The following is a 27,894-nucleotide window of genomic DNA, read 5'->3' as shown; positions in this document are numbered from 1 at the left end:
CCCAAGTTACTCTTCTACTGGACCTGTATAGACTATATCAAAGCAAGCACATCTCACAGCAGTGCCTCCGCAGCACACTCCGAACTGCGCAGCTCCCAAAGAGCAATTTAAAATGAAGAACAACCTTTTCCAACATCCTTTTCAGAACTGCGCATGGACATTAGCCAGACGCAAGACTGAGCTGCGGAGGGTGCATTAAACTCCCCATCTGCTCTTCATAGTGCTCATCACTGATTTATAACCCACTGTAAAGTCATTCGGACAAAAAAAAAAAAAAAAGAAAAAAAAATCATAGTGGATGAGACAAGTGCACCCGAAGCCAGCTGAGCCTTTCCTCCCACAGTGCCCACGGAAGGAGATGTGTCCCGTCCAGCTAGCATTTTCCCAGTATTTGATCCCAGAGGATGTGATAGCTGTAGGTACGTCACTCCCCAAACTAGCGAAGGCAGATTTTGTTCTCATTTACGCTGCTTTATAGGCATTGTCTCAGCTGGTCTGTTAACTCACTCCCGTGTAAGTGATTTTTTTTTTTTTTTTTTGAGGGCCACAGCATCTTTCCTGAAAACTTGGAAGAATTTTCAGGAAGGCACCTGCAAGTTTCTGCTTCCCGGGAAGCCTGCTTTTCCCACTCGCTCCCTGGCTCAGCCTGGGGAGCTCGACAGCATCACATCCCGGCCGTGTGCGCCGCGGGACTGCCGTGGGGTGGGACGGGACGGGTGTACCACGCCCGGTAAATCCCAGCGGCTCCCACCCTCCTAACAGGGGTAAGGCGGAGGAGGTTCGCCCCGTCCCACTAAGGCGAGTGAAGCACCTCGCCCGCACCCACGGGGGACAGACTGGGTTGGCAGGGTGTCCCCAGACCCCTCGCCCCTGCCACAGCGCAAACAGCCCCCACGGACCCCGCGAAGGGGTAGAGGCTGCCCCCTCCTCTCCCCGGCGCCGCGCAGCGCCCCGGGGCCGGGCCCGGCGGGCGGGCGAGGGGCGGGGCGGGGCGGGGGCGGTGCTGCCTCCGCGGCCGCGCGGGACGGCGGCGGGAGCCGGAGCCGGGCAGGGGGAGCGGGAGCTGCGACCGGAGCCGGGCGCGGTGAGCGGGGCTGGGCCCGGGCCCAGCGGGCGGGCGGGAAGGAAGGAAGGAGGGTGCGAGGGTGCCGCGCAGCCGGTTGCGCCGGAGCGTTTCGGCGGGGTCTGGCCGTCTCCCTTGTTAAGGGGCAGGTCGGCACTTTGGGTTCAGGGTGGTTTTTCTCGCCCCTGCCTGCATCCCAGTGCGTGGAGCGGAGCCTCCGGGCTGGGTCGGCCCATTCCGGTGCGCTGGGAACCCGTCGCTCGCCTTTGTGCAGCGCCGGGTACCGGGGAGCAGCGCCCGCCCTCAGGTCGCTCCCCCGCCGGCTGCTGCTCCGGCAGAGCCCCCTCCGCGTCGCGGTGTGGCCTGGCCCGGGGCGCTTGGCGTTCGCAGGCCCTTGACCTAGGTACGTGTGCGGCCCCGCGTTTGACTCTTCCCAAATCTGCGTTGGGAAGAACCTGGTCTTGTCCTTTGCTGACACGGCGGGTTGTCAAAAGTGCTTGAGTGGAGCGAACGCTTCTTCGTTTCAGAGAAATTGGGGGTGTGCTGGAGGCGATGAGGGGTGCGCTGCTTCTGGCAGGAGGGGTGCCCAGGGCGCTGCAGACCCAGGGTTTGATAGTGCAGAACGTTGGGGGCCATCACCGTGCAAGCGCGTTTTTGTGGATATAAGCACAGATCGCTCCCCGTGTGCTCTCTCACATTGTTTTGTGGGAAGATGACAGGGAAAGGAATTGCTCCCTCTGCAAATAAATTGTAAAATGCCTATCCGATGTACTGGGAGAAGAGCTGAGCTTAGACAGCACAATGTGGAAAAAGATAACAGGACAGATGCACCAAAATGTGCCCTTTCCTCATGCTTTATGTCTAGCTAAAAGCTGCAGGTTGTTATAATGTCATCGCAGTAGAGGCGATGGAGTTTGGGACAGAAAGCAAGTGAAGCAAACTCTTCCTGTGTTTGCAAATGCTGAACAGTTAGAGGCAAATTGTGAAAATAGTGGTAAAGGGCTGAGCGTTTGCCACGTTGATTATATAAGCAAAGACAATTAGGAATGCATACTGAGTATTATTAAATTTAATTCTCCGATACATGGCAGAACGGGAGAAAGATGAATAAAACAAATGTGTAAAATCTGCACCATATAAGAAGTACAAAGTGCTGGCAGTTTTATTCTGATAAGGGATCCAGCTGGAAGGTTGATGTCTGTTTCCTTACAGTTTTGCTTTTTATGGTCATTTTGACCCCATTCTGACTTTTCTGTGCCTGAACAGTCTGAAACGAAGGGCAGCCTGAAGCCACCAGCCTCCTTCTCTCTGCTATAGTCCCTGGAAGGGCTTGCCCTCCTTAGGGGTGGTTGCTGCTGGTTGTACTGGCTGCCTTTCTTCCTCACCTCTTCCTCAGACTGGGTTATCCGTATCACCCGAGCTGCGGGAAGGAGAGGCAGGCACGTCACCCCTGCCTACTTCATGTTTCCCTGGCTTTCTTCTGCTCCGGTGTGCAGGCTTGCCTGCCTGCAGACTACTGCTTGCTGTATGCAGTACGTGTGCATTGCTGTCAACAGGAGAGATGCTGTAGGACCTTGAGGTGCTAGGGAAAGGGTCCTGGGCTATTTCAGCAGCCAAGTCTACTCTAGTACTGTTCCCAAGGAGGTGAGTGTATGTATATGAATATATTTGGCTTAGGAAGCGATTGCCGTTTGCATGTTGTTAACCTTTTCAGACGTGAAAGGCTGACTGGGATAGCTCATGTCTGCCAAGTGTCTTGGTTCATAATTGGGTCTTACTGGTGCAGCGCAAATTATAAATTGTATTCTGTAAATTCCCCATCAGAGGCAGGAAGCAGTGCAGTTTTCTTCCTGGCACCCCATCTACGCAGAAGCAGAAGAGGAATTAGCTCAACGATAGAGTACATCCAGAAACATCTGATGTTTCTGATGGGTTTGAGACTTGGAATTTAAATACTAAAACGTCAAGACATTTTCACCTCTACCTCCTGCACTCTTCTGCAAGCACTCCTCCCCGTGTGTCTTCATGGCTGCGGTTACCTCCTTTTCCTGGCTTGCGCAGAGGAAATCCTGTTACGGCATAGTCGATCCACGGCGCTGCTGCAAAAACCCACCTCTTGCTCGCTGCTTCGGCTGCATCTCCCCTCTTTGTCAGTCCTTCTGCTGCTCCCTCTTCTCCCCTGCTTCGGGCAGGTCAGTCGCAGGTTTCACTTTCAAATGTCCTCAATTGTCTCCCCATCTGTGATGTACCACCTCTCCTGCTTTACGAAGACATACGCCCTGGGCTTTCATCAGCCCATGCTTTCAGCATGTGTCTCTCTCAAGCTATCACCTTTGTATTTCCCAGAGCTTCGCCTTGCGCTTACTTGTAGTTTCACGTAGGCACCTTGTCCATTATTTCGTTAATTTCCTTGATACGTCCCAGCACGTTTGCTTTTGCTGTGATGCCTTCAGTGGCTGTCTGGTGAGATGCTGAGACAAGCCCTCACCCGTGCTGCCACGCATCCCTGTCACTGGAATAGCCTGGCTCTGGATTTGAGCACAACAGTGTCCTTTAAAGTGAGGACACCTGCGAGGCAATGTCACACAGATCATTCTATCTAGCACCAGCAGAAGCTCTCCTTCCATAGTCTACGTTATCCTCACTTGGTCTTTTTGGCATTTCAGGTGCAACCCTGCCCCCTTATGCTTACCCATTGCAGTGTGATTCGCTGCAACTCCCTTTGCGGCAGCGTTGCATCTTTGCATAAGTTATTGCAGACTGTTTTGCAAAGAGTGACAATATGTAAACATTGTGAACACAGATATAGATATGATTATGTCACAGTCTCTTGGTCAAGGGAGGGCATGCAGCCTGCGCTGGTAAAATAAGGACTGATACGAGGATGGAGATCTTATCTGTTGTGCTGTTGAGGGGAAACAGAATTGAAGGAGAAGGCTGTTTTTTTACATCTCTTGGTAAAGCAGACTCAGGCACCTGAGTCGGGAAGCAGAGTTACAGGGAGCAGAGTTACTGCGATAGCACATCTGTGCCTATAATTCCCTTGAAATTTAAGTTCACAGCGCGTAGTTGGTACTGAATTTTTTTTTGGAGAAAAAATTCGGAAACAAAATGATGCATTAACAGAGGTTTCTGTTGAATCAAGTACAAAATTCTGCCCTAGCTTTATATTGTGTCAGGATTTCTAAGGTTAAAATGAAATCTGCCTGACATTTTCAGGTTTGATATGGACAATATACTTTATTTCTATGAAACATACTGAAGCTAGTGCGTCAGCTGAATTTTACCATAGGAAAGTGTTTTCTTATTACTCTGGACTCCACTTACTGGGTCATAGCCTCATTAGTTAAGGACTAATAACCCCATTTACTAGCAAAGTTAAGGGCCGCTTACTGTTTAGCAGAACCCCTTGCTGGAGTCTTCAGGGAGACCTCCTGAGATGGGGCTGGACGTGTCCCCATGGGGTACGAGAGACGGAGGGTCTCCGCTATGCTAGTGTGTGCAGCCGCCTCGTTTGGCATCAGGCAGGATGCTGTGCTGCAGCACTGAAGGGAACAACAGAGATTTTAAATCCATTCACTTCCAGATTTAGCCACATTTTGTCCTAAAACTGTGTTCCTGGTAGGTGAAGGAGGTAGTGCCTGACATATCTGAGAGTTTTTCCCCCTGTACCTGGAGGGATGCTGAACCTGAGGGTCTGAGCCCTGCAAGTTGTTAGCTTCACAGGTGAGTGTGATGGGGAATGAAAACAAGCTCTGATAACAAGGACTGCTTGCTCTGGGGCTTGGTATTTTATCTGGCAAGTTTTGCTCTGAGTAAATGACCTGGAGGAGCTGGAGCACTGCCCCATGAGAAGTCTATGTGGCTTCAGGGAGAGCGAATGCAGTGCACAGCCCACTGCTGCACCAGCCGTTTGGCCCCAAGCGTGGAGCCCTGCATCGGTCCGCTTCTGTCAAACACAAAAGGTGGTTAGCGGGAGCCCACATTAAGTCAGGCATGAGCTGAGAAAGCTTAATTAGCTTTTGTTTGTTCTGAGATTAATAGCATCACCACCTCCCTACACATGCTGGGTGGTATTTTCTCCTGAGAGGCTTATCAGTATTGGTGGGATGCTCCACACAGCCACTTGCAGCCTTGGCAAGGAGGGGTAGCAGGAATGGGATGATTCAGCCAGGAAAAGAGACAGGAAGACAGAAGCAGCTGAAATATTTTCGTATACTTGTTCCACTGAGAGAAACAGGCTTTAACTGATTTTTTTTTCACTTTCCTTTGTTTTTGCCCTGTGAAAATGCACATTTTTTAATGAAGCAGCCATTCCACCCTACAATAAATTTTCTCTTCAAACAAAACTTTCAAATTTGCAGTTGCAAGAAATCAAGCAAGAACTCATTCCACAAAACGTAGAAATTAAGGAATCCTGATACACACCAGTTCATCCCTCTTCCAGGCTAGCCTTGCCCTGGACCTCCTTCCAGCCTGCTGCCTCCATGGGCACCCATGTTCTGTTACTTTGACAGTGATATCTTGGCGTCTGTGTTTGAATGTAGAAGTCAATTACTGAGACCTAAAGCTGTTAGGGGGAACCAAATGGCTGTGTGAACCTTCGTGTCTCCTCTTCCAGATCATTTGCTGTCATTAAACTTTAGGACCTCAACTGTCTTTGAGGTTTCTGCCTGGGATTGAATTTGTCTAAAAGTGGCCAACAGGAACAAAAGTTATGCAGAGTGGGAATAAAGGGAGTAAAGCTGGGACTGGACACAGATAAATCAAATATGACCCATCACTATGGTCAACAAAGGGTGAGCTTTTGAGTTTCTTTCTTTTTTTTTTCAATAACCTGCAATTTTTCACAAGAAACTTTCAACAAAAGCAAGAAGTAAATATTTCTAGCAAACCAACACAGGATTTTCCCAGCGACTGTGTCCTTTGGGTGAGATTCAGACTCATATTCCCATAGGAGCCAGGACCAGGGAGGGGGCCCCATTTTCCCATCTGAGGTCCCAGATGTACGGCGATGAGACTTCTTTCCCCATTCATATCCCGAGAGATACTGGGAACAGACAGGTCCCTGCTCCCCACATAATTTACTGGTGATGGGAGTGAATACAGTGTTCAGGCCAAATCCTGCTGTGCCAGAACATGGTCAGCACAAGCCTCAGCTGTGGGCTGCTGCTGCAGCTGAAACCATGAAAATAGCTGTGAAGGGCATTAGACTGGTGCAGAAAAAGGATGAAGGACCGTGGGATACAACTGTGTATGCCAAAGGGTCTCCTGTAAAGAAGCTTCTTGATGTTCTGGTCCAAATATTTCTGTGTTCTTCAAAGGTAATTAAAAGCTCAGACCTCTCCATCTCACTGTGTACGCTTGCCATTTGAATATGAATGCACGCATTTAAAGAGCCTTGAGGATGTATTGTGTTTTGCACTGCATCTCTGGCGTGTTTAATCAGCTCAAGATTTGGTAGGCTCTGTTCCCTTCGCCTTGCTAGGGATTGAGGCATTGTATTGCATGAAAGGCTAAATGGGCAAGAGCAGTGCTCTATGTATCTGGGGGGAGACAGACTAAAGAAGGTCCCACAGAGACAAAAGAGATCTGGAAAAGAAGGAAAAACGTGTACTTGTCTTGTTTGAAGATACAGTCCCTGTTGGAGAGATCTGTGCCTCTTTTGCCCAAGAGAACTGATCCAAAAGAAACAAAGGGAATGGAAAGGGTCTCCACTACAAGTGGGCAAAACGGACAGGTGTAGGGTGGAGCTTTTTGTTTCAGAAGGCAGATTTGCCAGAGAAAAGGTATACGGGGGCTGTTGAATCCCCCCCTCCATCCCAGTACCACCACCTGCCTCAGGCTATGTGCTTCTGGGCAAGGCGATGAGGTGCATGCCCTCACATCCAGAGAATGTGCTTGGTCCATCCCTGGGGAAGCCGACGTCAGGGTTCACCTGCAGCCTCCCACCTCTCCTTCTGCATGGGGAGGTGGTCAGGAAGCTATCCAGCTCCCTTTGGGTGGAACATTAGTATGATCAGTGTTATCAAAACATTTGGATTTCAACAATGCTGACTTTTAACAGCTGCACTAGATTATTGAACTTGGACAGGCTTAAACCATAAGTGATTCAGTGATTGAAGGGATGAAAGCAACACAACAATGCATTAACATTCATCCCCAGAGATCTGCTGCTCTAATGCAGTTCAGACCAAACGTGCTGAAAGGGTAGAGCTCTGAGATGTATAATGATTGTGCAAGCGCGTTTTCTTTCCCAGAGGGGAGGATCTTTTTGAAAGTGGCCCTACTTTTGCTTTAATCTGCATCACCTGGGATTGTTTCTTCATATACAATCAATTCAATTTTCTTTATTAAAAACAGTTCAGGGGCCACATTATAATTTTAGGTATTGAACAAATGTACCGCACAAAAATCTGCTAGCTATCCTTGTGCATATACAGTGTTCAGTTTGGGGATTTCAGGTAGGTGAACTAAAACTGCAGATTCTCTAAAATAAAGAGAATAAATAAATAATGGTGTGTAATCCAGAAAGACCTGATTCCTGGCAGGAGTCTTTAGGGGGATAAAGTGAAATGAGTTGGAGGGCAGATACGATGCTTCGGTGCTGAAAGAGGTGCCAGGGGACAGCAGGCTGTCTTGGTCCTGCAGCACTCTGCAAAAGAAAAGGAGAAAGGTGTTATCAAGGCATGGCTGTAAAGCAGAGATCGAGATCATGGTTTTGATATTATACATGCAGTGCTGTAACTGGACAGCAGAAGGATGTCAGAAGGACAGCTAGCAGGAATAAAACACAAGCTGGGATTCCAGTGGGTTTGTTTTCCTCTGAAATTACTGGCACCGAGAGCAGTCAAAATTCAGCACTTTTCCTCCGTGTTTTTTTATTAATGTAGTTGTTACTAAACTCTTCAGCTTTGATTTGTTTTTTTAATAGGGGCTTTTCTCAGCATGTGGTCCCTTTAGATTTGGGTGTGATAACCAGCCACATCCTGCACGGACATTTGGCTTGCGTCCCCATTTCTTTCTGCCTGTAAGTATTTCATTCATTCTCTTTGCTTGTTTTTCTCTTACTTTTAAGGAGCAGATTCAACTGACAGGCTCTAGTTCTGATCCCAGGTCATGATGTCTTTGCTTTACATTGATATAAATAACTCTATAATGTGCAGATCCATAGGAAATGTAAATAATACAAGCATATGATCCTATCTGAATGAATCTAAGTATCCTTATGGCTCTGAGTTTCCTTTTCTGAGCCCCACACAAAACTCCAAACAAAATATAACTCAATTTTAATCTGCAGCCAAGCCATCTGGGCACTTGTCTTCTTAGATTTTAAAAGTCATACATTTAAATCATATTAAATCATAATAAAAAATGAAATTAGATCATAAATTAAAAGGAAGACTTTGCTTGTGGCAGGAAATAATTTTTCCTTTTCCTTGTGTTCACTTTTTTATTATGTCAGTTGGTGACTGATCCTGTTTCCCAAGCAGAGTGGTCAAGGGATTCTCTGCTCCTGGAGGGTCCATCTGTAACAGGAAAAAGAAGCATCCTACTTACTTGTGGTCTTTCAATTGCCAAAGGCATTTATGCAAGAATAAGAAGCATTAAGATCTTATTCTGGCTAAACTCCAAGTGAGCAGTCATTCTTTGCCTTTCCTACCTAGCTTTTCAATGGAATAAAATGTTGCTCACTTCTTTTCTGTCTAGAGCTACTGTCTAATTTAGTTGCATGATGTTAAATTGCTGCATTTTTCCAGTCTAGAGCAAATTGTCTTTCAAGGCTGAAGGGTTCCCTGTATGTGAAGTTCATTCAGCCCTTTAATATGAGCCTGCAAACATATTTTTATTGGCACTAAATGCTTTGTGTTGCATGTTAGCTGGAAGGATGATATGTGGTGATATAGTCCTATATGCTAAATGAAATAAATGTAGAAAATGAAGGCAGTGAGGGGGAAGATGAAAGAATTAAACCAGAAGCTCACTGGCCTTCGTACATCTATTGGATTAGCGAAGGTCAGGAGAAACCTTAATCTTTTTAATAGATCTAGTGAAAAATTGCTGCTGGCTTTTGAAAGTAATCACTATGATAACAGAACTTGGAGGACGACATGCCTTTAGGGATGAGGACCTTTCGTCCTGGAACTGGCATCACCGTATTGCCTGGGAACCTGCACCATCCTCCTCCTGTTCTTCCTGCTCTGATGCTGAACGAAGGAAAGGTGCTTCTGGTTTCAGGTCATAAGGGGATGATATCATTATCTGCTCATTCCTGGCTTTAACTTTCCAAAAGGGCAAAAGAAAGCAGAGAACACACTTGTGAGTTCTTTAATAGGGATAATTGGTGTCATCTTTAATGTATGTCCTCTGCCTCCCCTTTCCTACTCAAAACAAAGAGCTATCTGCCTCATATGGAGCAAGCAATTTTTGCACAGACCCAGAGTACCATCTTGCAACTCATCTCCCTTTCCTAGCCATTTCCTAGCCAGTTTAATGGCCAGTAGTTTCAGGGCCATCTGGGACCTACTAGCCACCAGATCCTCCCCATCAGGGGGATGGTCCCAAGTCATCCATGGTGGATGCATTGTTCCGCTAGTGTGGGTGTGCTTCTTCAACCCTCATCTCTGTGTCCCCTGGGACACACGTTCATGCAAGAATGGGAACTGGATCTGCAGTTGTGTGCAAGATAACAAAGTCTGGTGGCCAGAGGCTACTTCTGCAAGGATCCATGGGTGTCTGATATGAGTGAGCTTTCTCACTGGGTCAGCGAGCGACTCCCTGCCCCGCTTCACAGAGCCCTCTGTTTTGAAGGTGGTAGAAATCTAATCCTTCTGTTGCACTTATCCTCTGCCTTTCTGTATACGTTGGGCCAAAATCAGCCGAAAGGGTTTTAAGTTTTTGGAGAAGGCAGGCAGATACAATTAAGAGCATATTCATGTCTGAAAAGGACCTCACTGTTGTAACTATGGTAAAGGCAAATTAAGTTCTCTGTTAGGAGTTGTTAGGGTTTTTAGAATATCTTCTGCTTGTAAAGAAAGAGTTGATGTGAGTTTGTGACAAAAATGTTAGTTTATGTAGCATAAAACCCGTGATTTTCTTTGATGTCAGTTTGTCTCTCTGCTTAAATGCTTTGAAGCCTCTGAAACAGGCGAGGTATTTCTTAGCTTATATTCACAACAAGCCAGGAAGAACCAAGAAAACAAAGTGTTTATCTATGGCTGATAAAGTCTCAAGAAAATGAATCTACCAAACTTATCTCTGTTTCCTGTTCCTCAATTTTTAGAGCCTCAGTGGTTGTGAGTATGCTCCATTAAATTATATTTCACTGACCCTGGAGAAATAGACTTGTTGCATCAAGATATGCAGAGAAATACAATACAGGTAACTGTATGGTAAACTATTTATGACATTGGGACTATGAAGAACCTCTCTGTTTACTGCATGCCATCCTGGAGGGTGCTGCAGTCTCATTTAACATTCGCCTTAGACTGAACTGGGAGATGACTACTGCCTCAGCGATGCTCAAGACTGAATTGCATATGTAACATATAATTTGGCACACAGGGCATATGATAATTAATGAGGCCTCTGTTCCTAACCACACTTCCATTTTCTGAAAAAAAAAAAAAAGGATTTACGACAGGTGCCATCAAAGATGCAAAGAGTTGATAGCTTTGGCGTGGCTACCTAGGCACAATACTGGGATGTACCTCTTACATAGTGAGTTTGTTTAATCCCTCACCTACCCAGTTTGCCCTGCTGCTAGTGAATGCCAATTTGCCTATCTCCCACTTACCATGGGGTAAAAGAAAAGATTAAAAACTCCAGCTGAGCATGCCTACAGTATCTGCCAGGTATCCCTACTCTTGGAATAAGAGTGGTTGTCCTCACCTGTGAAAAGTGATTTATACCGAGGACATGAATGGAGGAACAGTGCACAGCTGGGGGAAAAATACTTAAATAGTGGTGCTGGTTGAAAAGCAAGAATGTACAAAAGACACCATGTGCCTAGCAGAGCCTTTTCTTGTGTGCCAGCCCTCATATTTGGGGACTAAAGTAGCAGAATAAGGTTTTGCTCTCTTGTACATCTAAAGCCAGCAGCATGTGGAGGTGGAGTCTGTGCCTTCTTGGTACAGTGAGTCATTTTACTGAAATGTGTGAATCTCTAAGCCATTTGCCCATTAGAGCAGCAAGGCTCTGTAACAATGGAGCAGTAGCAGCAGGAAAATTCAGCCGGTGTCAGAAAAGGCAGAGTACGACCTGGGACTTCCTACAGTGGTGCAGCTGGACTCAGGGATTCAGGGAGCCTCTTCAAGCCATGCATCCCTGTCCTGGGATAGCAGAGGTACCTCTGAGAGAGTGATATTGATTCAGCTACACCACAGAATCTGAGTCTGCCAGCAGACAGGTCCCAGTTCTTCTGTCCCAGGAGTTTTCAGGACTGGTTAATTGGGAAGCCTTCTCTTGTGAGAGTCAGAGTTCATCTCTCTCTCTGGTCATTCAGGAACAGCACTTTAAATTCAATCTTTGCCTCAAACCAACTCAGCTTTTTAACAGACAAGGGAAAAGTAGGGACCACTACAGAATTTGAACTTCAGCTCCTTAGTTGAATTCCTTGATCGATTTATGGCTCTCAGAAAGACAACGAGTTTATTGCAGTTAGCGACTTTCAATTTTGTCATTATACTTGGAAGTCAATGACAAAATTCCCAACCATTTTTTGGGACCACGTTTGGGCTAGGTGTTATGATGTTGTTCTATTTAGTTTTCAGAAATGCACAAAACCAATTACTAAACAAGAAGGTGAAGCTGGCTTTATTGAGGGTTATCCTTTGGGAGGATTAGGGTAAGAGAGACAAATGGTTCGTGCCACTTACCTTCTTCTCTCAGCAGAAGCAGAAACCTGAGCTGAAGCGGTAGCTGTGGTGCACTGAATAAAACTACTTGTGGATCCCCCTCTTAAAGGCTGGGAGGTCTGATTTGTGGCGTGGCAGAGATTTGTGCAACCCTAGGGCTGTGTAGCAGCATTTTGGTCCAGCATGGTGTTTGCACCCCTGCCCGACATCGCTGGCTGAGCTGGCCTGGCTGCTCTCCGTCAGGATTGCAATGCTGGAATAACACCAGGGAATGTCATCAGGGATCAGGATCAGATCAATTTTATTTCAGTATGTGTTTTGTACCTTTCCTATGAATACTACTAGGATGTCAGGACCAGATATGTTCACACTCTGTGTGATTTTGCTGTTTTACTCCAACAGGATACAAATGGTGGGTAAAAATCCTTTTAGATTGAGTAGGACCTTACACTTCAGGTTTATAGTTTAAAATGTATGATTAAAACAACAGATTTTTTTTTTCTTCATAAAACATTACCTGAAGAGCCACTTTAGCTGAAGCTACATTTTATAGTGAGATTCATTTACACATCACATCTCTACGCAGCGTGAGTGAGGCAACTAGGATCTGGGCCATAGTCATTTTGAATCAGAGTTTACAGTGTCTCAGATGTCACTACAAAATACTCAGTTAAAAATAGCCCACTTGACGTTGTAAGGCCTATAAAGGCTCTGATCTAGCAAAGCACTCACATCTCTGCTTAACTGTGAGGTTCTGATTAGTCCTATTTAAGACCACAAATTTTCCACTAACTTCAAAGAAAGTCCCATGCCAAAGTTCTTCCTTGTACCAGTGCCAAAACTGTTAATGGTAAAAGCAGAACATAGTGGATTTCAAATTTGTGAAGAATTTAAAGGCTTTTAACTTCTGCCATGTTAAAGAATTTATGTTAAGTTATTATAGAGCAATTGAATTAATAATGGATCTGCTTTTCATTATGACAAGTAATCAAGGATAAACATCTTCTATATCAAAGCTTATCTTTTAAACAGGATAAATTAGCTGTAATGCACTTAACTACGTCCAGAACATGAAATGAACACATATTGTTCCATTAGTTAATTTTGGATCACTGAATTAAAGACAGTTCAAAAGGAGTATAATCTCATAAGGATTTCTATTTGTTCAGTTTGTTGTGACTTATTTCACAAGGTACAACAAATACTGCTTCTTGTGGAGCTAAATACTATTAAGGTTATAAAATGATTTTGTTGTAGTGTGTTTTATACATCAGTATGAGTTATATACCACAAGGGTAAGTATATTTTTATCTGGTATGTCCAGATGCGGTTTTGTACTCATGCATATCTTCTAGGCTTGGTCAGGATGCTTGATTAAGACTATCAAAAGCTCCACAATAAAACAATAAACGCAATAAATAAACAACATTATGTATGTGTATGTCCTAGGAAATTAATCCAGGCCAGGGCATAGGCCTGTCATCATCGCTCCTGTTGCATTAGCAAGCACACCTCCTGGCATGGTTTGCGTGTCCAAGCAATGTCTGGCCATATTTGAGGTTAGGATTGGCCATCATTCATTCCCAAAGGCAGCTGTGATTTGGCCATCCTGTCCATGGGGATAAAGGGGAGTTCAGCCATCTTGATGCAGCGTGACAAACAAGTTTTTCCCAAGACCAGAGAATAGCCTTGACCTGTTTTATGTAGTAATAGAGATGTAGTTCTGAGGTATAGAAAATGAAATAGGGTTTAAAAACTTAAAATTGGATTTTACCTACCACTTAATGTAGTCTTTGTTTACTCTGGCACTTAGGGCTTTTTATGGTATATAGCATAACCTCCTAAATTTAATTTACAGTGCATGAGTCCAGTAGGCAACTATGCAAATAACTTCAGTGACTGCAAAACAAACTTCTTAGCGTTTTCAGTAGGTGTCTCCAAGGTTTCTCTGTTCTCAGAGAAGATACAGCACCAGCAGAAAAGTACCTTATCCTTTCTAAGCATCTTTAGTTCAGGCTGAGGCTTCTGTGGTCACACCTAGTGTCAAAAAGTATAAGTCTCTTGAAGAAAGAGATACTTTACTAAGTTAGCAGAGGTAGTGTGTTTAAAAGAAAAATCTTAAGGCAGAACATTGCTGGAAACAGTGCTGGGACACTTTTGTGGAAACTCAGAGAGATACTTGGGCAGTTGTGTGATACACAGAAGGAGAGACCACAGACTGTCGCGTCATTGCTCTAAGGGCCTGATTCTGTCTCGGGCTGATGCTGACAGTGTTTGCTCTCTTTATCACCATGAAAATCAGTGGGCTTTTTCTCAAAGCCTCTAACTGTGAGTTAGAGATAATTGTATTGAACTGAGACCACAGGATGAGGCTGAAAGCAAGGTCAGGATGAGAGGGACCATGCTGGGAATGTAGTCCTGTATGGATATTGTCTTCCTAACGGGAGAAAAGCTCACTGCCTTTCCATGTAGTGCCTGAGTATCTGCAGTGAGAGGTTGACCATGGACAGATGGATGGAAAGATTGCATGTGGACAATTATGTACAGAAATTAGCTTCATTTTCTACCCGCTTGCACCTTTCATTGTCTGGTTTGTATCAAAACAAAGGCAATGGGTTACGCCATGCAATTCAGCTACAGCACGTCAGGTATTTTACAAGCAATTCCCCATCACCAAGCCTTCTCATGCATTTCCAGACTGCACCTAGGGACTGACTGCACCAGGTTAAAGAAAAACAGCTTAGCATACCCTGATCTACTCGTCCTGTGCTATTCTGACCTTTGCCAGCACCCGAGCTTCCAACACAAAGTGGCTGCAGGCAAAGCTTTTTCAAATATGAGCTCTCTTCCCATTCAGTGTTCGCTGCCCTTAGATGGTCCCCTCGTGTTTGCTGAGCTGCCAAGGCTGCCCATTCCCTCGGGATTTCGCTTGTAGGTGTCAAAAGCTGCAATGCTTCACTGAAACGTGCCTGCTATTGAGAGCCCCGTGGCAACATTACAGCAAGCTGCATTTTGATATTTGTAACCATTTGATCCATTTAGTAAATATATAGTAAGAAAGGAGGTCTGGCACATTTTCTCATTCTGAGTACCTCTGTCAAGACAGTATGGAGTAAGTGGGTAATGGTAGTGGATTTGACATCCATTGCACTGTTGAGCAGCCTTGCTCATCTAGGTTGAGGAGCTGAAGTCTTGAGGGGGATTTTTCATTCCTTGACTAGATTTTTTCCACGAGACAAATTTGGATTCCAATATGTCTGTCCCATATAAAGTACATTTCTCATTGTGCTATTCCTCATGTAAAAAACTCGTGGTCAGGAATGGTCAATTTTAATTCATTGATGGGTAGGATTTCTCCTAATCCCTGCTGTTGTAGTTTAGCCCCACTCAGGACAAAGCTACGCAGTTGCTCAGTCCCCCCATATCCTCTGAGGGAATGGGGGAGAGAGAACATAGCAAAAAGGCTCGAGGTTTGAGATAAGGACAGGGAGAGATCCTTAAAGTTACCATTATGGGCAAAACAGATTCGACTCAGGGAAAACTGTTTATTATTAATAAAACCAAAGCAGGATAATGAGGAAGAGAATTAAAAAACCTTTCCCCCATCCCTCCCTCTTCCCAGGATTAACTTCATTTCAAATTATCTCTCCCTCCTTCCCCTACCCTGAGCAGCACAGGGGGGAATAGGGAATGGAGGTTCTGGTCAGTTCATCACATGTTGTCAGGCCCAGTCGGCCACCTGGTGGGAGGCCAGAGGGTAAGGGCCGCAAGGCCCGCAAGGCTTGCGTCTCGCTCTCTCTGCCTCTGCTTCTGCTTCTTGACTTCTTTTCTTCTTTTTTATTTTCTCCTTCTTAAATATGTTATCACAGAGGCATTATCACAGAACATTCTGCTACCAATTGACTCGGCCCTCGCCAGCAGCGGGTCCACCCTAGACCCGGCCGAGTCCACTGAACAAAGGAGAAACTTTTAGCAGCTTCCCCCTACTAAACAAAACCAACACACCTGCGTTTTGGAATACAGAGATATAAAGATAGCCGTTAGCTAATGCTTTAAGAATTGCAGCTGAGTGCTAAGGAATAACAACTTGTAACTCTTAAAAACTAGATTGTATCAGGCGTACATTAAATCACATATCACCTAGTAAATTAATCTTTTTTTTTTTTTTCCCTTGCAGTTCCAAAGGATACAATCTTACTTTGTCCTGGGCTTGAGCAGTAAAGGATAAGTTTGATCACTGGCTGACTTGCCATCTCTTCGTTGTGATGGAAAAATGGTTGCCTGAAGTAAACTCTTTGTTATGCTGTTAAAACTGCATTTGAATCGAAGATCTGTTGTGATTTTTAAAACATAGACCCAAAAATGTCAGAACCCGACCCTTCATCTGGATTTGTAGGAAACATGGAAAATGGGACTTTTCTGGAGCTGTACCCCACGTCCCTTTCAACTTCAGTGGATTCATCGCCTGGCCGTTTATCCAACGTCTATGTCTATGTTTCTATATTTCTTAGTCTCTTAGCTTTTCTCCTTTTGCTATTGATCATTGCACTTCAGAGGCTGAAAAACATAATTTCTTCCAGTTCCTCCTACCCAGAATATAATAGCGATGCTGGAAGTTCTTTCACTAATTTAGAGGTTTGTAGTATTTCTTCCCAGCACTCTGCTCTCTCAAATCTTTCTTCATGAAACCAAATGAAAGGAAATGCACGGGGAATGAAAGAGCTTTGTCTAGTTTCTTGGAGAGGTAGTGCATGCAACATTTGCCTTAGAAGACTATTATGAAGAGGTGGCTTTTAAAGCTTCCATAGGTTTGGGGTTTTTTTTTTCTTCCTTTTCTAGTCTTCATTTCGCCTTTTACTGCTCTTCTTTTTCATTTTGGACAATGGATAATGACACTTGATCATCATTTCATCATGCCTGTAATAGTGATGCTGTCTTTTGCTCACACATGTACGATACTCATTAAGAGTATTCTTGCCAAATTGTAATACAGTTCTAACTGGATGTGTCATTTTTCTGCCCTAGTTGTGAATTCTTTCCTGGTTTTGTATCAGTAATATGCTGACTACTTTTTATTTTACTTTTTTAATTATATAAGGATTTCTGGATTAAATGCCTATTGCAAAAGTATAAAAAAAATCAGCTTAAATTATAAATATTGGGACAATTTAAAGTTGTTGGTATTGCTTCTTTTTTAATTTTCACATCTTTTTCAGTATTTATTGATGTTTGTAAAACACAGCTAAAATAAATTTCTTGAAGAATGTTACTTTTGTTTATTTGTACACCCAACTCGTTCTGTATAAAGTCTCTGTATTTCAGTTTTTGAATCTCTTTGGTTAACTTACTTAGTAAAGTGACTACCAAAATGATGCTGACTGCTGAATGTGTGGAGGCATTTTTGGACCCTGTTGCATCTAATTTGCCTGATGACTTGTTCCTGCAGGGGGCAGCTTTTGCAGCTGAATCATTAATACCACAAAACTCCCTAGCATCCTTCACTGATACTGTAGCTTATTCTCAGTGGATACCAGTACAAACTGGTGGTTTCTTGCAAAACATCTGCATACAACAACTATACCTAGCACCTGAGTAGCTCCTGTAACTGTCCTTTAGGCACAAGATGTTTGTACTCATGTAAGCAGGGCCAACAGGGACAGAAGTTGATTGTTCTAGTGAGGACTTTCTGGGACAGATTTTTACCTGTAATTTCACAAATGCACGCTGGGGTGGAGCGGGGACATGTAATGGCCTCTTGACGCTCAGGAGGTGCAAGGTGTACCTGCAGAGGGGGGGAAGAGATGGGAAGGAAAAAGGCAGTGGCTCTGCCCCTTTCCCCCAACAGCATACAGAGAGGCCAGAGATAAGGAGGTGAGAGATGAATGATCTTTCACAATCTCACTGCTCTTTGCAATGCCTTAGTCTGGGTTATGATTTCCGCTTGCCCGAAATGTAACCCAGCACTCAATTTCTGCAGTAAAATAACTAGCAGTGTTGTGAACAGGATCCTGTGGTCATCTGGGAATTACATCAAGCCAAACAGTCAAATAAATTATTTGAAAGGCCAGGAGTGACCCACTAGGACTGCAGCCCCACACTGTGCTGTGCGATTCCTTGCTGTACTTACAGCGCTTTGTGAGTGCAGTCTGGTCCTGCCACTCAATTCCATGCAAAGTTTGCTCTCATGGCAGGATCCAAGTCACCGGAGAGACCCCAGGAAGGGTATGGAAATGCCACTGCCATTTCTGTTGCTGGTGTAACAGCATGTCTAGCTCTGGGCGATGGGCCGATCTCAGCACGAGCACAGGGTGACTGTTCTCCATGCACGTGGAGGTTAGGGAGCTGCAGAAGACCTCCCAACCAGAGTTTTCACAAATACCCTCCTGCCAAGCTGTCAATGCATCCATCAACAAGACACATTCTGCCATTAACTACACAGGCTTTAAAAGAGAAATGTGGAAAGCCCAGTGTAAATATAATCAATAGAAACACAGCTCTTCAGTGCCAAACACCACACAGATGATGCTGGAGTTAGTGTTTGCAATTTTTAGAGGTGAACATACAGTATGGTAAGTGGTAATGACTTGTAGTGGTGATTGATTAGCTCCTTACAAAGGTCAAAGAACTTGCTACTAATAAAGAACTTAAGCCTGCGGGTTCTCTGAGCCAAACTGGTTTTATGAATAAATGTAGTCTCTGGAATATTTTCTTCATCTAGACAAAAATTTCTTGTAAGTCACCTTTCACTGAAGTTGATGATACGCCTTGGGAAAAGAGTTAACTATTTAAAAGGGATCAGGAAACATTATTTCCTCTCTGAAAGCTCTTCCAAATCTCAAACCTGTAGCAGAATGTCTTTGTGTGTTGACTGGTAGATAAAAATAAATGAACTGTAAATCAAGATGGAACAAGCACTCTACTATCTTCTCTTACCTCCAAAGCTGTAAATTTGTTGCTTCTTTTGCTGCAAATGTAGGAATTCAATCAAGACCACAGTCTAAGATGGATATTTATTCCTATGATTGCAGATATAGAGACATTTAATATTAAATACAGACTGTTGAAAACCCATTGGCTTTGTTCAATGAGCTGTTGTCAAGCTTCACAAAAGCAGAAAGTATTTTTCAGATTGCACAAAGTAGCAAAGGTAACTGAAACCACACATTTGTAGTTTACTAGGTGCTATTAATTTTTTTCGGCTCTGCAGTGACATATGGGACAATATACTGTAATCATGATTTCAGCTGAGTGGCACCTGCTCTCGTCAGGACAGATTTTAGTAGAAACAAGTTGGATCCAACAGAATAGCATCAGGAAAAGCCACAGGCAAAAAGCACCATGGCATTTTTGAAGATTACCGAGTACTAGTTCTTCTAGAAAAAGAAAAAAAAAGAAAAAAAAAAAAAAAAAGAACAACTTGAGAATCTGAGCTTGAGTTAACTTGAGCTAGAGGTGCAGGGATTTTCCACCACGGTAAACTGAAAAACTGATTTGATTCTTCATTTTAATCAATTTTTCGTGTTTTCTATCTCTCCCTCTCTCTGTCTCCCCTTCTTTCTGTCACTCACAAATCAAACAGACCTGGACAGGCTGGAGAACTGGCAAAGAGGAATCTCATGAAGTTCAGCAAGGGAAAATGCAAAGTTTGCACCTGGGGAGGAATAACCCCAGGCACTGGGACAAGCTGAGAGCTGATCAGCTGGAAAATAGCTCTGCAGAGAAGGACCTTGGGGTCCTGGTGGACAACAAGTTGACCATAGTCCATTAACACACTCTTGCTACAAAGGAGGCCAACAGCATCCTAAGCTGCATTAGAAGAAGCACTGCCAAGCAGGTCAAGGGAGGTGATCTTCCCCCTGCTCAACACTGGTGGGACACTCAGGTTGCTGTATCCAGTTCTAGGCTCCCCAGTACGAGAGAGATGTAGAGCCACTGGAGTGAGTCCAGTGCAGAGCTGCTCAGATGATTAAGGGACTGGACCTTCTCTCATGTGAAGAGAGGCTAGAGAGCTGGGACTGTTTAGAGAAGGCTTGGGAGGATCTCGTCAATGTATAGAAATATCTCATGGGAAGAAAAGGGAACCAGGCTCCTCTCAGTGGTGCCCAGTGACAGGACAAGAGGCAATAGGCACAAACTGAAACATCTGAAATTCCATCTGAATGCAAGAAAACATTTTACTGTGAGGGTGGTCAAACACAGGCACAGGTTGCTCAGAGAGGCTGAGGAGTCTCCATGTGCTGACCTGGGCAACCTGCCTGCAGCTGACCCTGCTGTGGGCAGGACGGCTGGACCAGATGTGAACCCCATCCATGCTGTGATTCTGTGATTCATGTCAGTGCAAAAATTCAGTGGCTTCTAGCTCACTGCCTCCTCTGATGTGTTTTCTTAGCTCTGGAGCTGAGTAAATAACATCTTTACTAGGGGATGATTTGTTCAATAACTTGTTACTAAAGAGCCGCTCTGTTCTTCCTCCTGCCTGCAGCTACATGCTTTTCCAGCTTTTCCACTGTCTTTTGTCAAGTGAGTTCACATTTCACAGTCAGCTTTTGCCCTAGGCCCCCTGATTTTTTTACTAAGACCTTTGACTGCAACAGTGCCATTGGCTTCCATAATACATGACTCCAGGATCACAAGGCTTCAGGTAGTTGCAAAGTATACCTGGAAATCTGTAGAAAGAAAAATACCAATAAAGCAGCGATAAGAACAGAAAAGGTGGTTTTGGATCACACAGAAAAAAAAATATTTTGCTTTAGTTCAATAAATACAGTCCACTTAAGTGCATTTAATCAGAGAGTATCTGGTGAAGGCTGTAGCAGCCTCTGTAGCTAAGTCACTCTTGCACTGCTGCACACCCTGGCCCTACTGTCAGATTAACCCGTCGCATTCATCTGTCCTCAACATTACCAAATTATTCCCATCCTGAAACAGTGCCACACTCTTCACTTAGCAACTCTTCAACTCTGTAGAGAGTTTATTCCACTGAATTCATTTTCTGCTTTCAGCCCTTCTCCATCTGCCAGCTCATCTGAAGGGTTTGTCTCTGTGAGGTTAAAGCCTTGTCTGGTTTTCCTACAAATACGTTTTAACTTGGGAACGATTCTTACTCTTCTCCCATGCAGCTTGTTTGCCCTCCTCTTCCACTGTCTAACCCTGTGATACTTCGGTGAGGCTGAATCCCCATGCAGCATCACGCTTTACTGCACTTGAGATTTTTTTTGCCTTCAGAGTATTTTTTTTCAGTGTGATCACTGGGAAGGAGATCTGCATGGGAAGGTTATTTACAAAGTGCATATACCTCCCATTCTTCTTGACGGGGCCGTTTTCACTGTATCTGTTACGGTTCCCTAAGGCAACTTTGTGAATTGCAGCCCAGCTGCTTCCCCAGCTGAATGGCCTTTTTGTGTCCGCAGCCCCTTGTATGCTCCCAAAGACAACGGCCCCACTCTGTGGCTACAGCAGAGGATTACATGCCCCACATTCAGCGTGCAAAACTAGCCTAAAAAACTGGGATTTTTTTCTCCAAAAAACATTGGTTGTCTTTTTCCTGTGTCTTTGGCATAACATTGAGCAGCTCTCAAGCTTCTTTACACTGAATGAACTATACAATGGCAGTCAGCCTGATGTGCAAACGCCACCCACCGGCAATCACAGCCCCACTCTCACTCCTGGCTCTGTCAGACTGCCCATAAGCGGGGTGGCCCAAACTGGCCAAGATGCTTTCCTGGGCTGGGGCTTGGCCAGGGACACTTTGCTGATGCTACACGAAGATGTTTTCACAGCTCCTCCCAGCACCGGAGATAAAAGCGGCATCAGCCTCCTGTGTATTTGCTTTCAAGGCCAGGTAAGCGTGTTAGTGTAATCACGGTAATCACCACCCAGGACACAGAGAAGCAGGACCAGGTGAGATGAGCCATTTTTCACTTCTTTGGGTGTTTTCTTTGTTTTAGGTCAGCGGGAGCTGATCACCCACCGTAAGTCTGAAAATCCTGGCAGGTGGCTATCAGCATGTCTAGGATCTCTGCCGGCCTTCAGGAAATTGGACCAGGCTCCTTCGTGTGGTTTAAGTTCACCTTCTGTTCTTTACAGGCAGCAGCACAATGGGTGCCTTTGTTTCAGCAGTTAACATACTCACCAAAAGATGCAGCTTTAATACAATCAACCTCTGTGAGCAGCATCAGTTAAAAAATTAGAAGCAAAAAATATATATATATATAATATATATAGAAAATATAATCTAAGGTATAATTTTTTACAAACAAACATCAAACATTTTCTTTGGAAAGTTATTTTTTTTCCAAAATATCTGTTTATAATGAACAGTGGAAAAATGATTTGGTTGAATTATAAAAAATTTAGCTTTTTATTCCAGCTGCACTGACATAAACACTTTTGCCCACAGATTTTTCAAGGTAAGACATTCTGCTGTTTTAAAGGACATATAATTACTCTATACTTTTATTTCTCTGCCTTAGCATCAATAAAGAGGTGTGTCTGTCAGAGCCATTTTGCCACACATATTTACCTATGAAGCTGCACTTGTAATACTGCATACTGATTTAATCACACAGACCAGGTCATAGAATATGTTTAAATATCTTTTCTTTTGTCATAAAGTATTAGTAAAGTATAAGATGGAGACCAAGCTGTTGGCTGATGAATTGCACCTTGACTGCCCCATCAACACGTGGATCAATTTGTCTTTTGTCTTAGAATATTAGTTACAGCCAATAAATCATTTGCCCAGCCTTATATTGAATTTGGGCTCAGCAGTTGCTGAGAAGTAAGAAATAAGTGCAAAGGATGTATTTATGTTGGAGGTTCCCTGCGTGGTTTGCTCAGGCTGAATCCTGCCCTTCAGATCTCTGGATGCTGCTCCAGTGCTCAGCTCTGTGTTCCCAGGGCTCTGCTGAGGTACCCCCACAACTGCGCCCCTTTTCCCAAACAGCTTCACTGGGATGCAGAAGATGGAAGTAAACACAGAGGCTTGCAGATGATATTAAACTAGGACAAGCTGCAAACACCTGCCAGGACAAAGGAATGATAGAAAGGCACCCAGCGAGAACAGAACCATGGCAGGAAGCGAAATGAGATGCAGCCTGAAAAACATGCAAATTAATGTGTCTGAGGCAGAAGTAAACTGAAAAAGGACTACTGGTGATGGGAGAAACATGGGCAGCAGTGACAGAAAAGCATCTTGTGATGAGAAGGGGCAGTGAATTAGGCACCAATAGGTGATGTGGCAGCAAAAAGGCAAGTAGGGCTACCATCCCCCCTTTTTCTCCTGTCCTCAGTGCCAGTGCTGGGGGCCAGGTTAATGGGCAGGGGGACATGGAGCTTAGTACCTGGACAGGTAACTGCACTGTCCCATGCACGGGAAGCACCCCGGCCACACACCTCGCGGGGCTTCCCCTCCTGCTGCAGTTCCGGCTGTGGCTGCTCTCCTCCTGAATCCTTTGCCTCTGGCAAACCATTTTCTGCTCAGGGGCATGCAAGAGTCCTACTTCTTCCCTTACTCTTGTGCTTTTTTTCTCTCTCTTTGCATTTAAAAGCTCTAAGGAATTGCTAAAGGAATCACACTTCATCTGGGATGCTACCAAAAGATTTTACCAGGCTGTCATGATGCCTCTCTGCACAGTCCTGGCTGCTGGACAGGACCCAGAGCAGCCGCCTCAGGGCACCCCTGTAACACAGCTCGAGGGTCTGCAGGCCCTGCTCACCTACAGCCACGGAGAAGGTGGGAGGATGGCTGTGACCGATGGCACAGAGAGCTTGGTCTGCACGCTTAGACCCAGGCAGTGACCTCCATGGGGAAATGCAGCTTCACCAAATGCAGATGGTGTTTTCTAGGATGGTTTTTGGTTTGCTTCCCCAAGGACAGATCCTAGCCTAGGCCGGGTTAGATTTGCCAGGCAATTTTGTTATAGATCCAGGTGGTCTCAGTTTCATGGTGTTTGTCAGAGGTGTGGAATAATCTGCCAGCCCTGCTGATGCCAAATGAGGGGCAGGTCTGTGCTTTGCAGCAGATGAGGCATGTCTGTCCACGTTGCAAGTGTTTGATGGGCTCTGTGACTCCAATATCCTCCTAAATAAACTGCACCCAGTGCCGTAGGTATGTGTTCTACCTCCACATGTTTCAAAAGAGCAAACCCATTGCAAGTATTATACACCCTTGCTCAAGCTTCCTTCTCAGTTACTGATGCGAGGCCAGCAAAGTTGTTCTGGAGACACACAACCAATGATAAGAGAAACATCTCATCCTCTGATGTTTCCCATAACTGTATCTGCACCACACCTCTGTCAGCCCAGCTGCTATCTTTGACTGGTTTCCTGTGGCTGTTGGCACATTGGGTCAAATGTTACAGAGTAAAGGACCCTACTATCTCCTCTTGAATCTGTTTTTTTTTCATCTAGGAAGCAAAAGCTTTATTCTGGCTTCCATATCATAAAGACTGTTGCAGGTAGATTAAAATGTTAATTGATTGGTGCACACTTTAGCTGGCCTCAGGAGTTCATGCTACATCTACGTACTGAAAAGGGACGCAGCCGCTCTATGTAACATAATCAAACCCACTCCCCAGAAAATCCTCCAGAAAAAAAACAATTCATAAACACTCCATTGTACTAGAAAACATCATAGCTTATGTTGAAGGTAAAGAAGATTGGACTGACAGATTTATAATTGCTTGGATCTACAGAGAATTCAGAACAAGGCAAGGTGTTTGACCAGAGGCAGTCTCCAGTGTCTAACTCATCAGTATTCATTAAGCGGAAATGTAGGCTGCTGCGATGAAGAAGAATATCAAGTACAGCAACTTGAACTTCAGCAAGATCAAAAGCAATTAGTTAGGTACTAGAGTCAAAAAGTGCTTCATGTGAAGTGAAAGAGAAGACAGAAAAAAAAAAAAAAAGCTTTCCTTGATTTTGCTTTGCAAAAAAATGATTGTAATTTTGTAATACAAGGGTGGTTACAGAGAGAAAGAGAAGGTGGAAGAAACAGCAACTAAGACAGACAGACTGCCCGATAAATGCCTTTGTTCAGCTTGGGTCTTCCCAGCTTCTGTCATCCAGATTTGTTCAAAATGGCTATCAAAATGCTGTTGCTTTCTTCCATGCCCTAGCCTGTCTGAGTAGATGTCCTCTTAAAGTCACCCTGCTGGGATTGTCTTCTAGGATGGCTTTTGGTTTGCTTCCCCAAGGACAGATCCTAGCAGAGGGAAAAGTGAAAAGCAAAAGCCAAGGAAGTTTTAATCAGAATAGAACCAGATACATAAATAAACAGGTATACATAGAGAATAAGAGATAGAAAAAATGAGTTGTAAAAGATGTGTAGACAGAGAGATGGAAGAGGTGCAAATTCAGTTCAAATTCTATTTAATTTCTCCATTCAAAAAAAAAAAAAAAAAAGAGAAATGGAAGCAGAAAGACAAGAGGGAAAAAAAAAAAAACCCATAAAAAATACTGCTTTGTGGCAAACTATGCACCCACCACTTCCTATTTACAACTAGAGACCCATCATGTAAAATAGATAACCAGAAGGGTAATTAGGAAAATAGATATGATAAAGTGTTTAGGGAGCATGGTATCTGTGTGTTCGGCTGGTCCAGGAAATGTGCTAGAGAGACAGAGAAAAAGCCATCTCTGCAGACAAGAAGTAACAGGCGAGTGGCCTTTGCCTTCAATAATGCTGGGATCCATGAGCTTTGAGTGGGGGTTGAGCAAGCCAGGATCTGCTCCTCAGCTGCTTCCACCTACAACCCCTCCAGACAGCCTCAAGGACTGTCCCAGCAGCTTCAGGTGCCCATGGCCAGTGGGTGCCGGCCACTGCCTCCCCTCTCCCAATAGCCAGGATGCTGCAGGAGATGCTGTGAGATGGTGTGACTCCCTGTGAATGTCTGCATACCAACCAGCTATAAGTGCCTTAGGGCAGCTTAATGGCCACCTAAAGCAGCTGTCTAGCCTATCTTTTGCCTGGAAAAAAATATTTTTATACCCCCCCTCCTTTTTTTTTTTCCTATTTTTTTGTTGTTGTTGTTTTATTTAAAGCTAAGACTTTTAAAATAGAGGAAGGTAGATTCAGATTAGACATTAGGAAAAAAATTTTTATAATGAGGTCGGTGGAACACTGGAACAGGTTGCCCAGAGAGGTGGTGGATGCCCCATCCCTGGAAACATTCAAGGCCAGGTTGGACGGGGCGCTAAGCAACCTGATCTGGTTGGAGATGTCCCTGCTTCTGGCAGGGGGGTTGGACTAGGTGACCTTTAATGGTCCCTTCCAACCCTAACTATTCTATGATTCTATGAAAAAGTAACTTGGAAAAGCAGACCTCACTTACATCTGAAGATATTGACTTCTGTTACACAGCCATTGTCTACTACTACAGGGACTGAGGCAAAGGGAATAAATAAAAATAGCAGAATGAGAGCAAGGCAGAATACAGAAGTGAGGAATTTACTTCGCCTTACATCATTCCCAAGGACCCCAGGATTTTCAGTTGATTTAATTTTTATTTTTTTTTTCAGAATTAAAACTGTGAAGAAATGACACTAGAAGCAACCTGGTTGCTCCCTCCAGCCCCAACCAGAGCTGTGTTGGCCCACACAGTTTTGTCTGTACAAGGGGGTGCAGGGTGACACAAGGCTGCACCCGCTCCCTGGACCTAGGCCAGCGCTGGTGTAGGGGCCATAGCCTATGTCGGTGTAGTCCTGTCCTGAGCCTGTAAGCCTATACAACTTCTGAGCAGACCTCCTCTTCTCCATCTAGCTTAGAGCTTTGGCAGGAAAAATTCATAACTATCCATATCCATCCCTGCAGACACATGCTTTCAATCCTCTTTATATTACATTGGTATATGTATCAGGCAATAAATTACAGGTACACATTACAGAGACTGTGGAAATACTATCCCTGGAGATCTCACAGCTCACCTGGGGAAGGACCTGGGCAGCCTCCTCTGGCTTTGAAGTTTCCTTGTTGGGAGCAGGGGGCTGGACTAAATGAGCTCTTATAGCTCCCTTCCAATTTAATTTTTCTACAATTCCATTATATTAGTTAATCTGAGACCAACACTGACTAAGAAGAGAAGAAATTAATGTAGAAGTACAAAGCTTGTCCATTGTTATTGGCTGTAACACCAGCACTTACACTTTGAAAAGTCTAGTTTGTTGTAAAACATAATAGGATCCTACTACAACCTGAACAGTTTCTATGGTTATCCTTTATATTCTCACTTTATAATGCTTTAAAAGTCCCATTGAAAGCAGAAGCTGTGCTAGTTCACACATATCTTCTAGGGCAAAGCAAGAAAAGTGATGGTTCCAAGCCTGTGAAGGAGACCACCATAGTTCCTGGAGCCCTGAAGAGCACTGGTCCTAAAGTAAGTCCAAGTCTTCAGCGCAAAAGTGGATTTTTTGTGTGCCAGCACTCTGGTTCCTGAGGTGGGACACAACCCAGCCTGCCATACACTAGGATTTTGCCTGTTCTCTTTTCCAAAAAGTGTTTGAGGAGTATTAATGCAACGGTTTCTGTGTCTGTTCAGGAGATGAAGGAAAAGAATAACACTACAAGCATGGCTTCCAATGACAATTTTTTCTCCAGTTAAATTACTAGCTTTGACTGACTTCATTATCCCTTGCAACTTGTTTTATAACAGTACTCAAGGTGACCGATGCCTCACTGCAATGATTTATCCTGGAACACAAAGATGGGGCACTGCCCATCTCCATGTCACCTTGGTCAAAATAATTTTCACTTAAGTCATATCATGTGTCAACTCCATTTAAAATCCGTCAACAGCCACTGTGCCTTTTGGTCATTATTTCCATCAGGATATTCTATTATAACTCAGTACTGTTCACCTTATTAACTTCTACTACGCCTTTAAAGCTAAAGATAAATTAAAATTTCTATGGTTAAAACAATGCAGCAGCTCAGGAACAAGGACAGGAAGCACTGGTTTCAGAAGAAGAAAGATTAGA

The 27,894-nt window shown here is 44.3% G+C and overlaps 1 protein-coding gene across 1 annotated transcript; it reads left to right on the top strand.

Annotated features, from left to right (window-relative positions):
- The first annotated feature begins 1,069 nt into the window (after positions 1–1,069).
- SERTM1 (serine rich and transmembrane domain containing 1) lies at positions 1,070–17,292 on the top strand. Its single transcript, XM_086742050.1, has 3 exons — positions 1,070–1,084; positions 7,998–8,093; positions 16,097–17,292. Exon 3 carries the CDS (start codon positions 16,282–16,284, stop codon positions 16,603–16,605), a length of 324 nt encoding a protein of 107 aa, XP_086598176.1. The 5' UTR covers positions 1,070–1,084; positions 7,998–8,093; positions 16,097–16,281; the 3' UTR covers positions 16,606–17,292.
- The last annotated feature ends 10,602 nt before the right edge of the window (positions 17,293–27,894 follow it).

Source organism: Chlamydotis macqueenii, chromosome 1, assembly GCF_036417535.1.
Source record: "Chlamydotis macqueenii isolate bChlMac1 chromosome 1, bChlMac1.mat, whole genome shotgun sequence".
NCBI lineage: Eukaryota > Metazoa > Chordata > Aves > Otidiformes > Otididae > Chlamydotis > Chlamydotis macqueenii.
The sequence above is the reverse complement of the archived record's forward strand: the minus strand, read 5'-3'. Positions and strand labels throughout refer to the sequence as shown.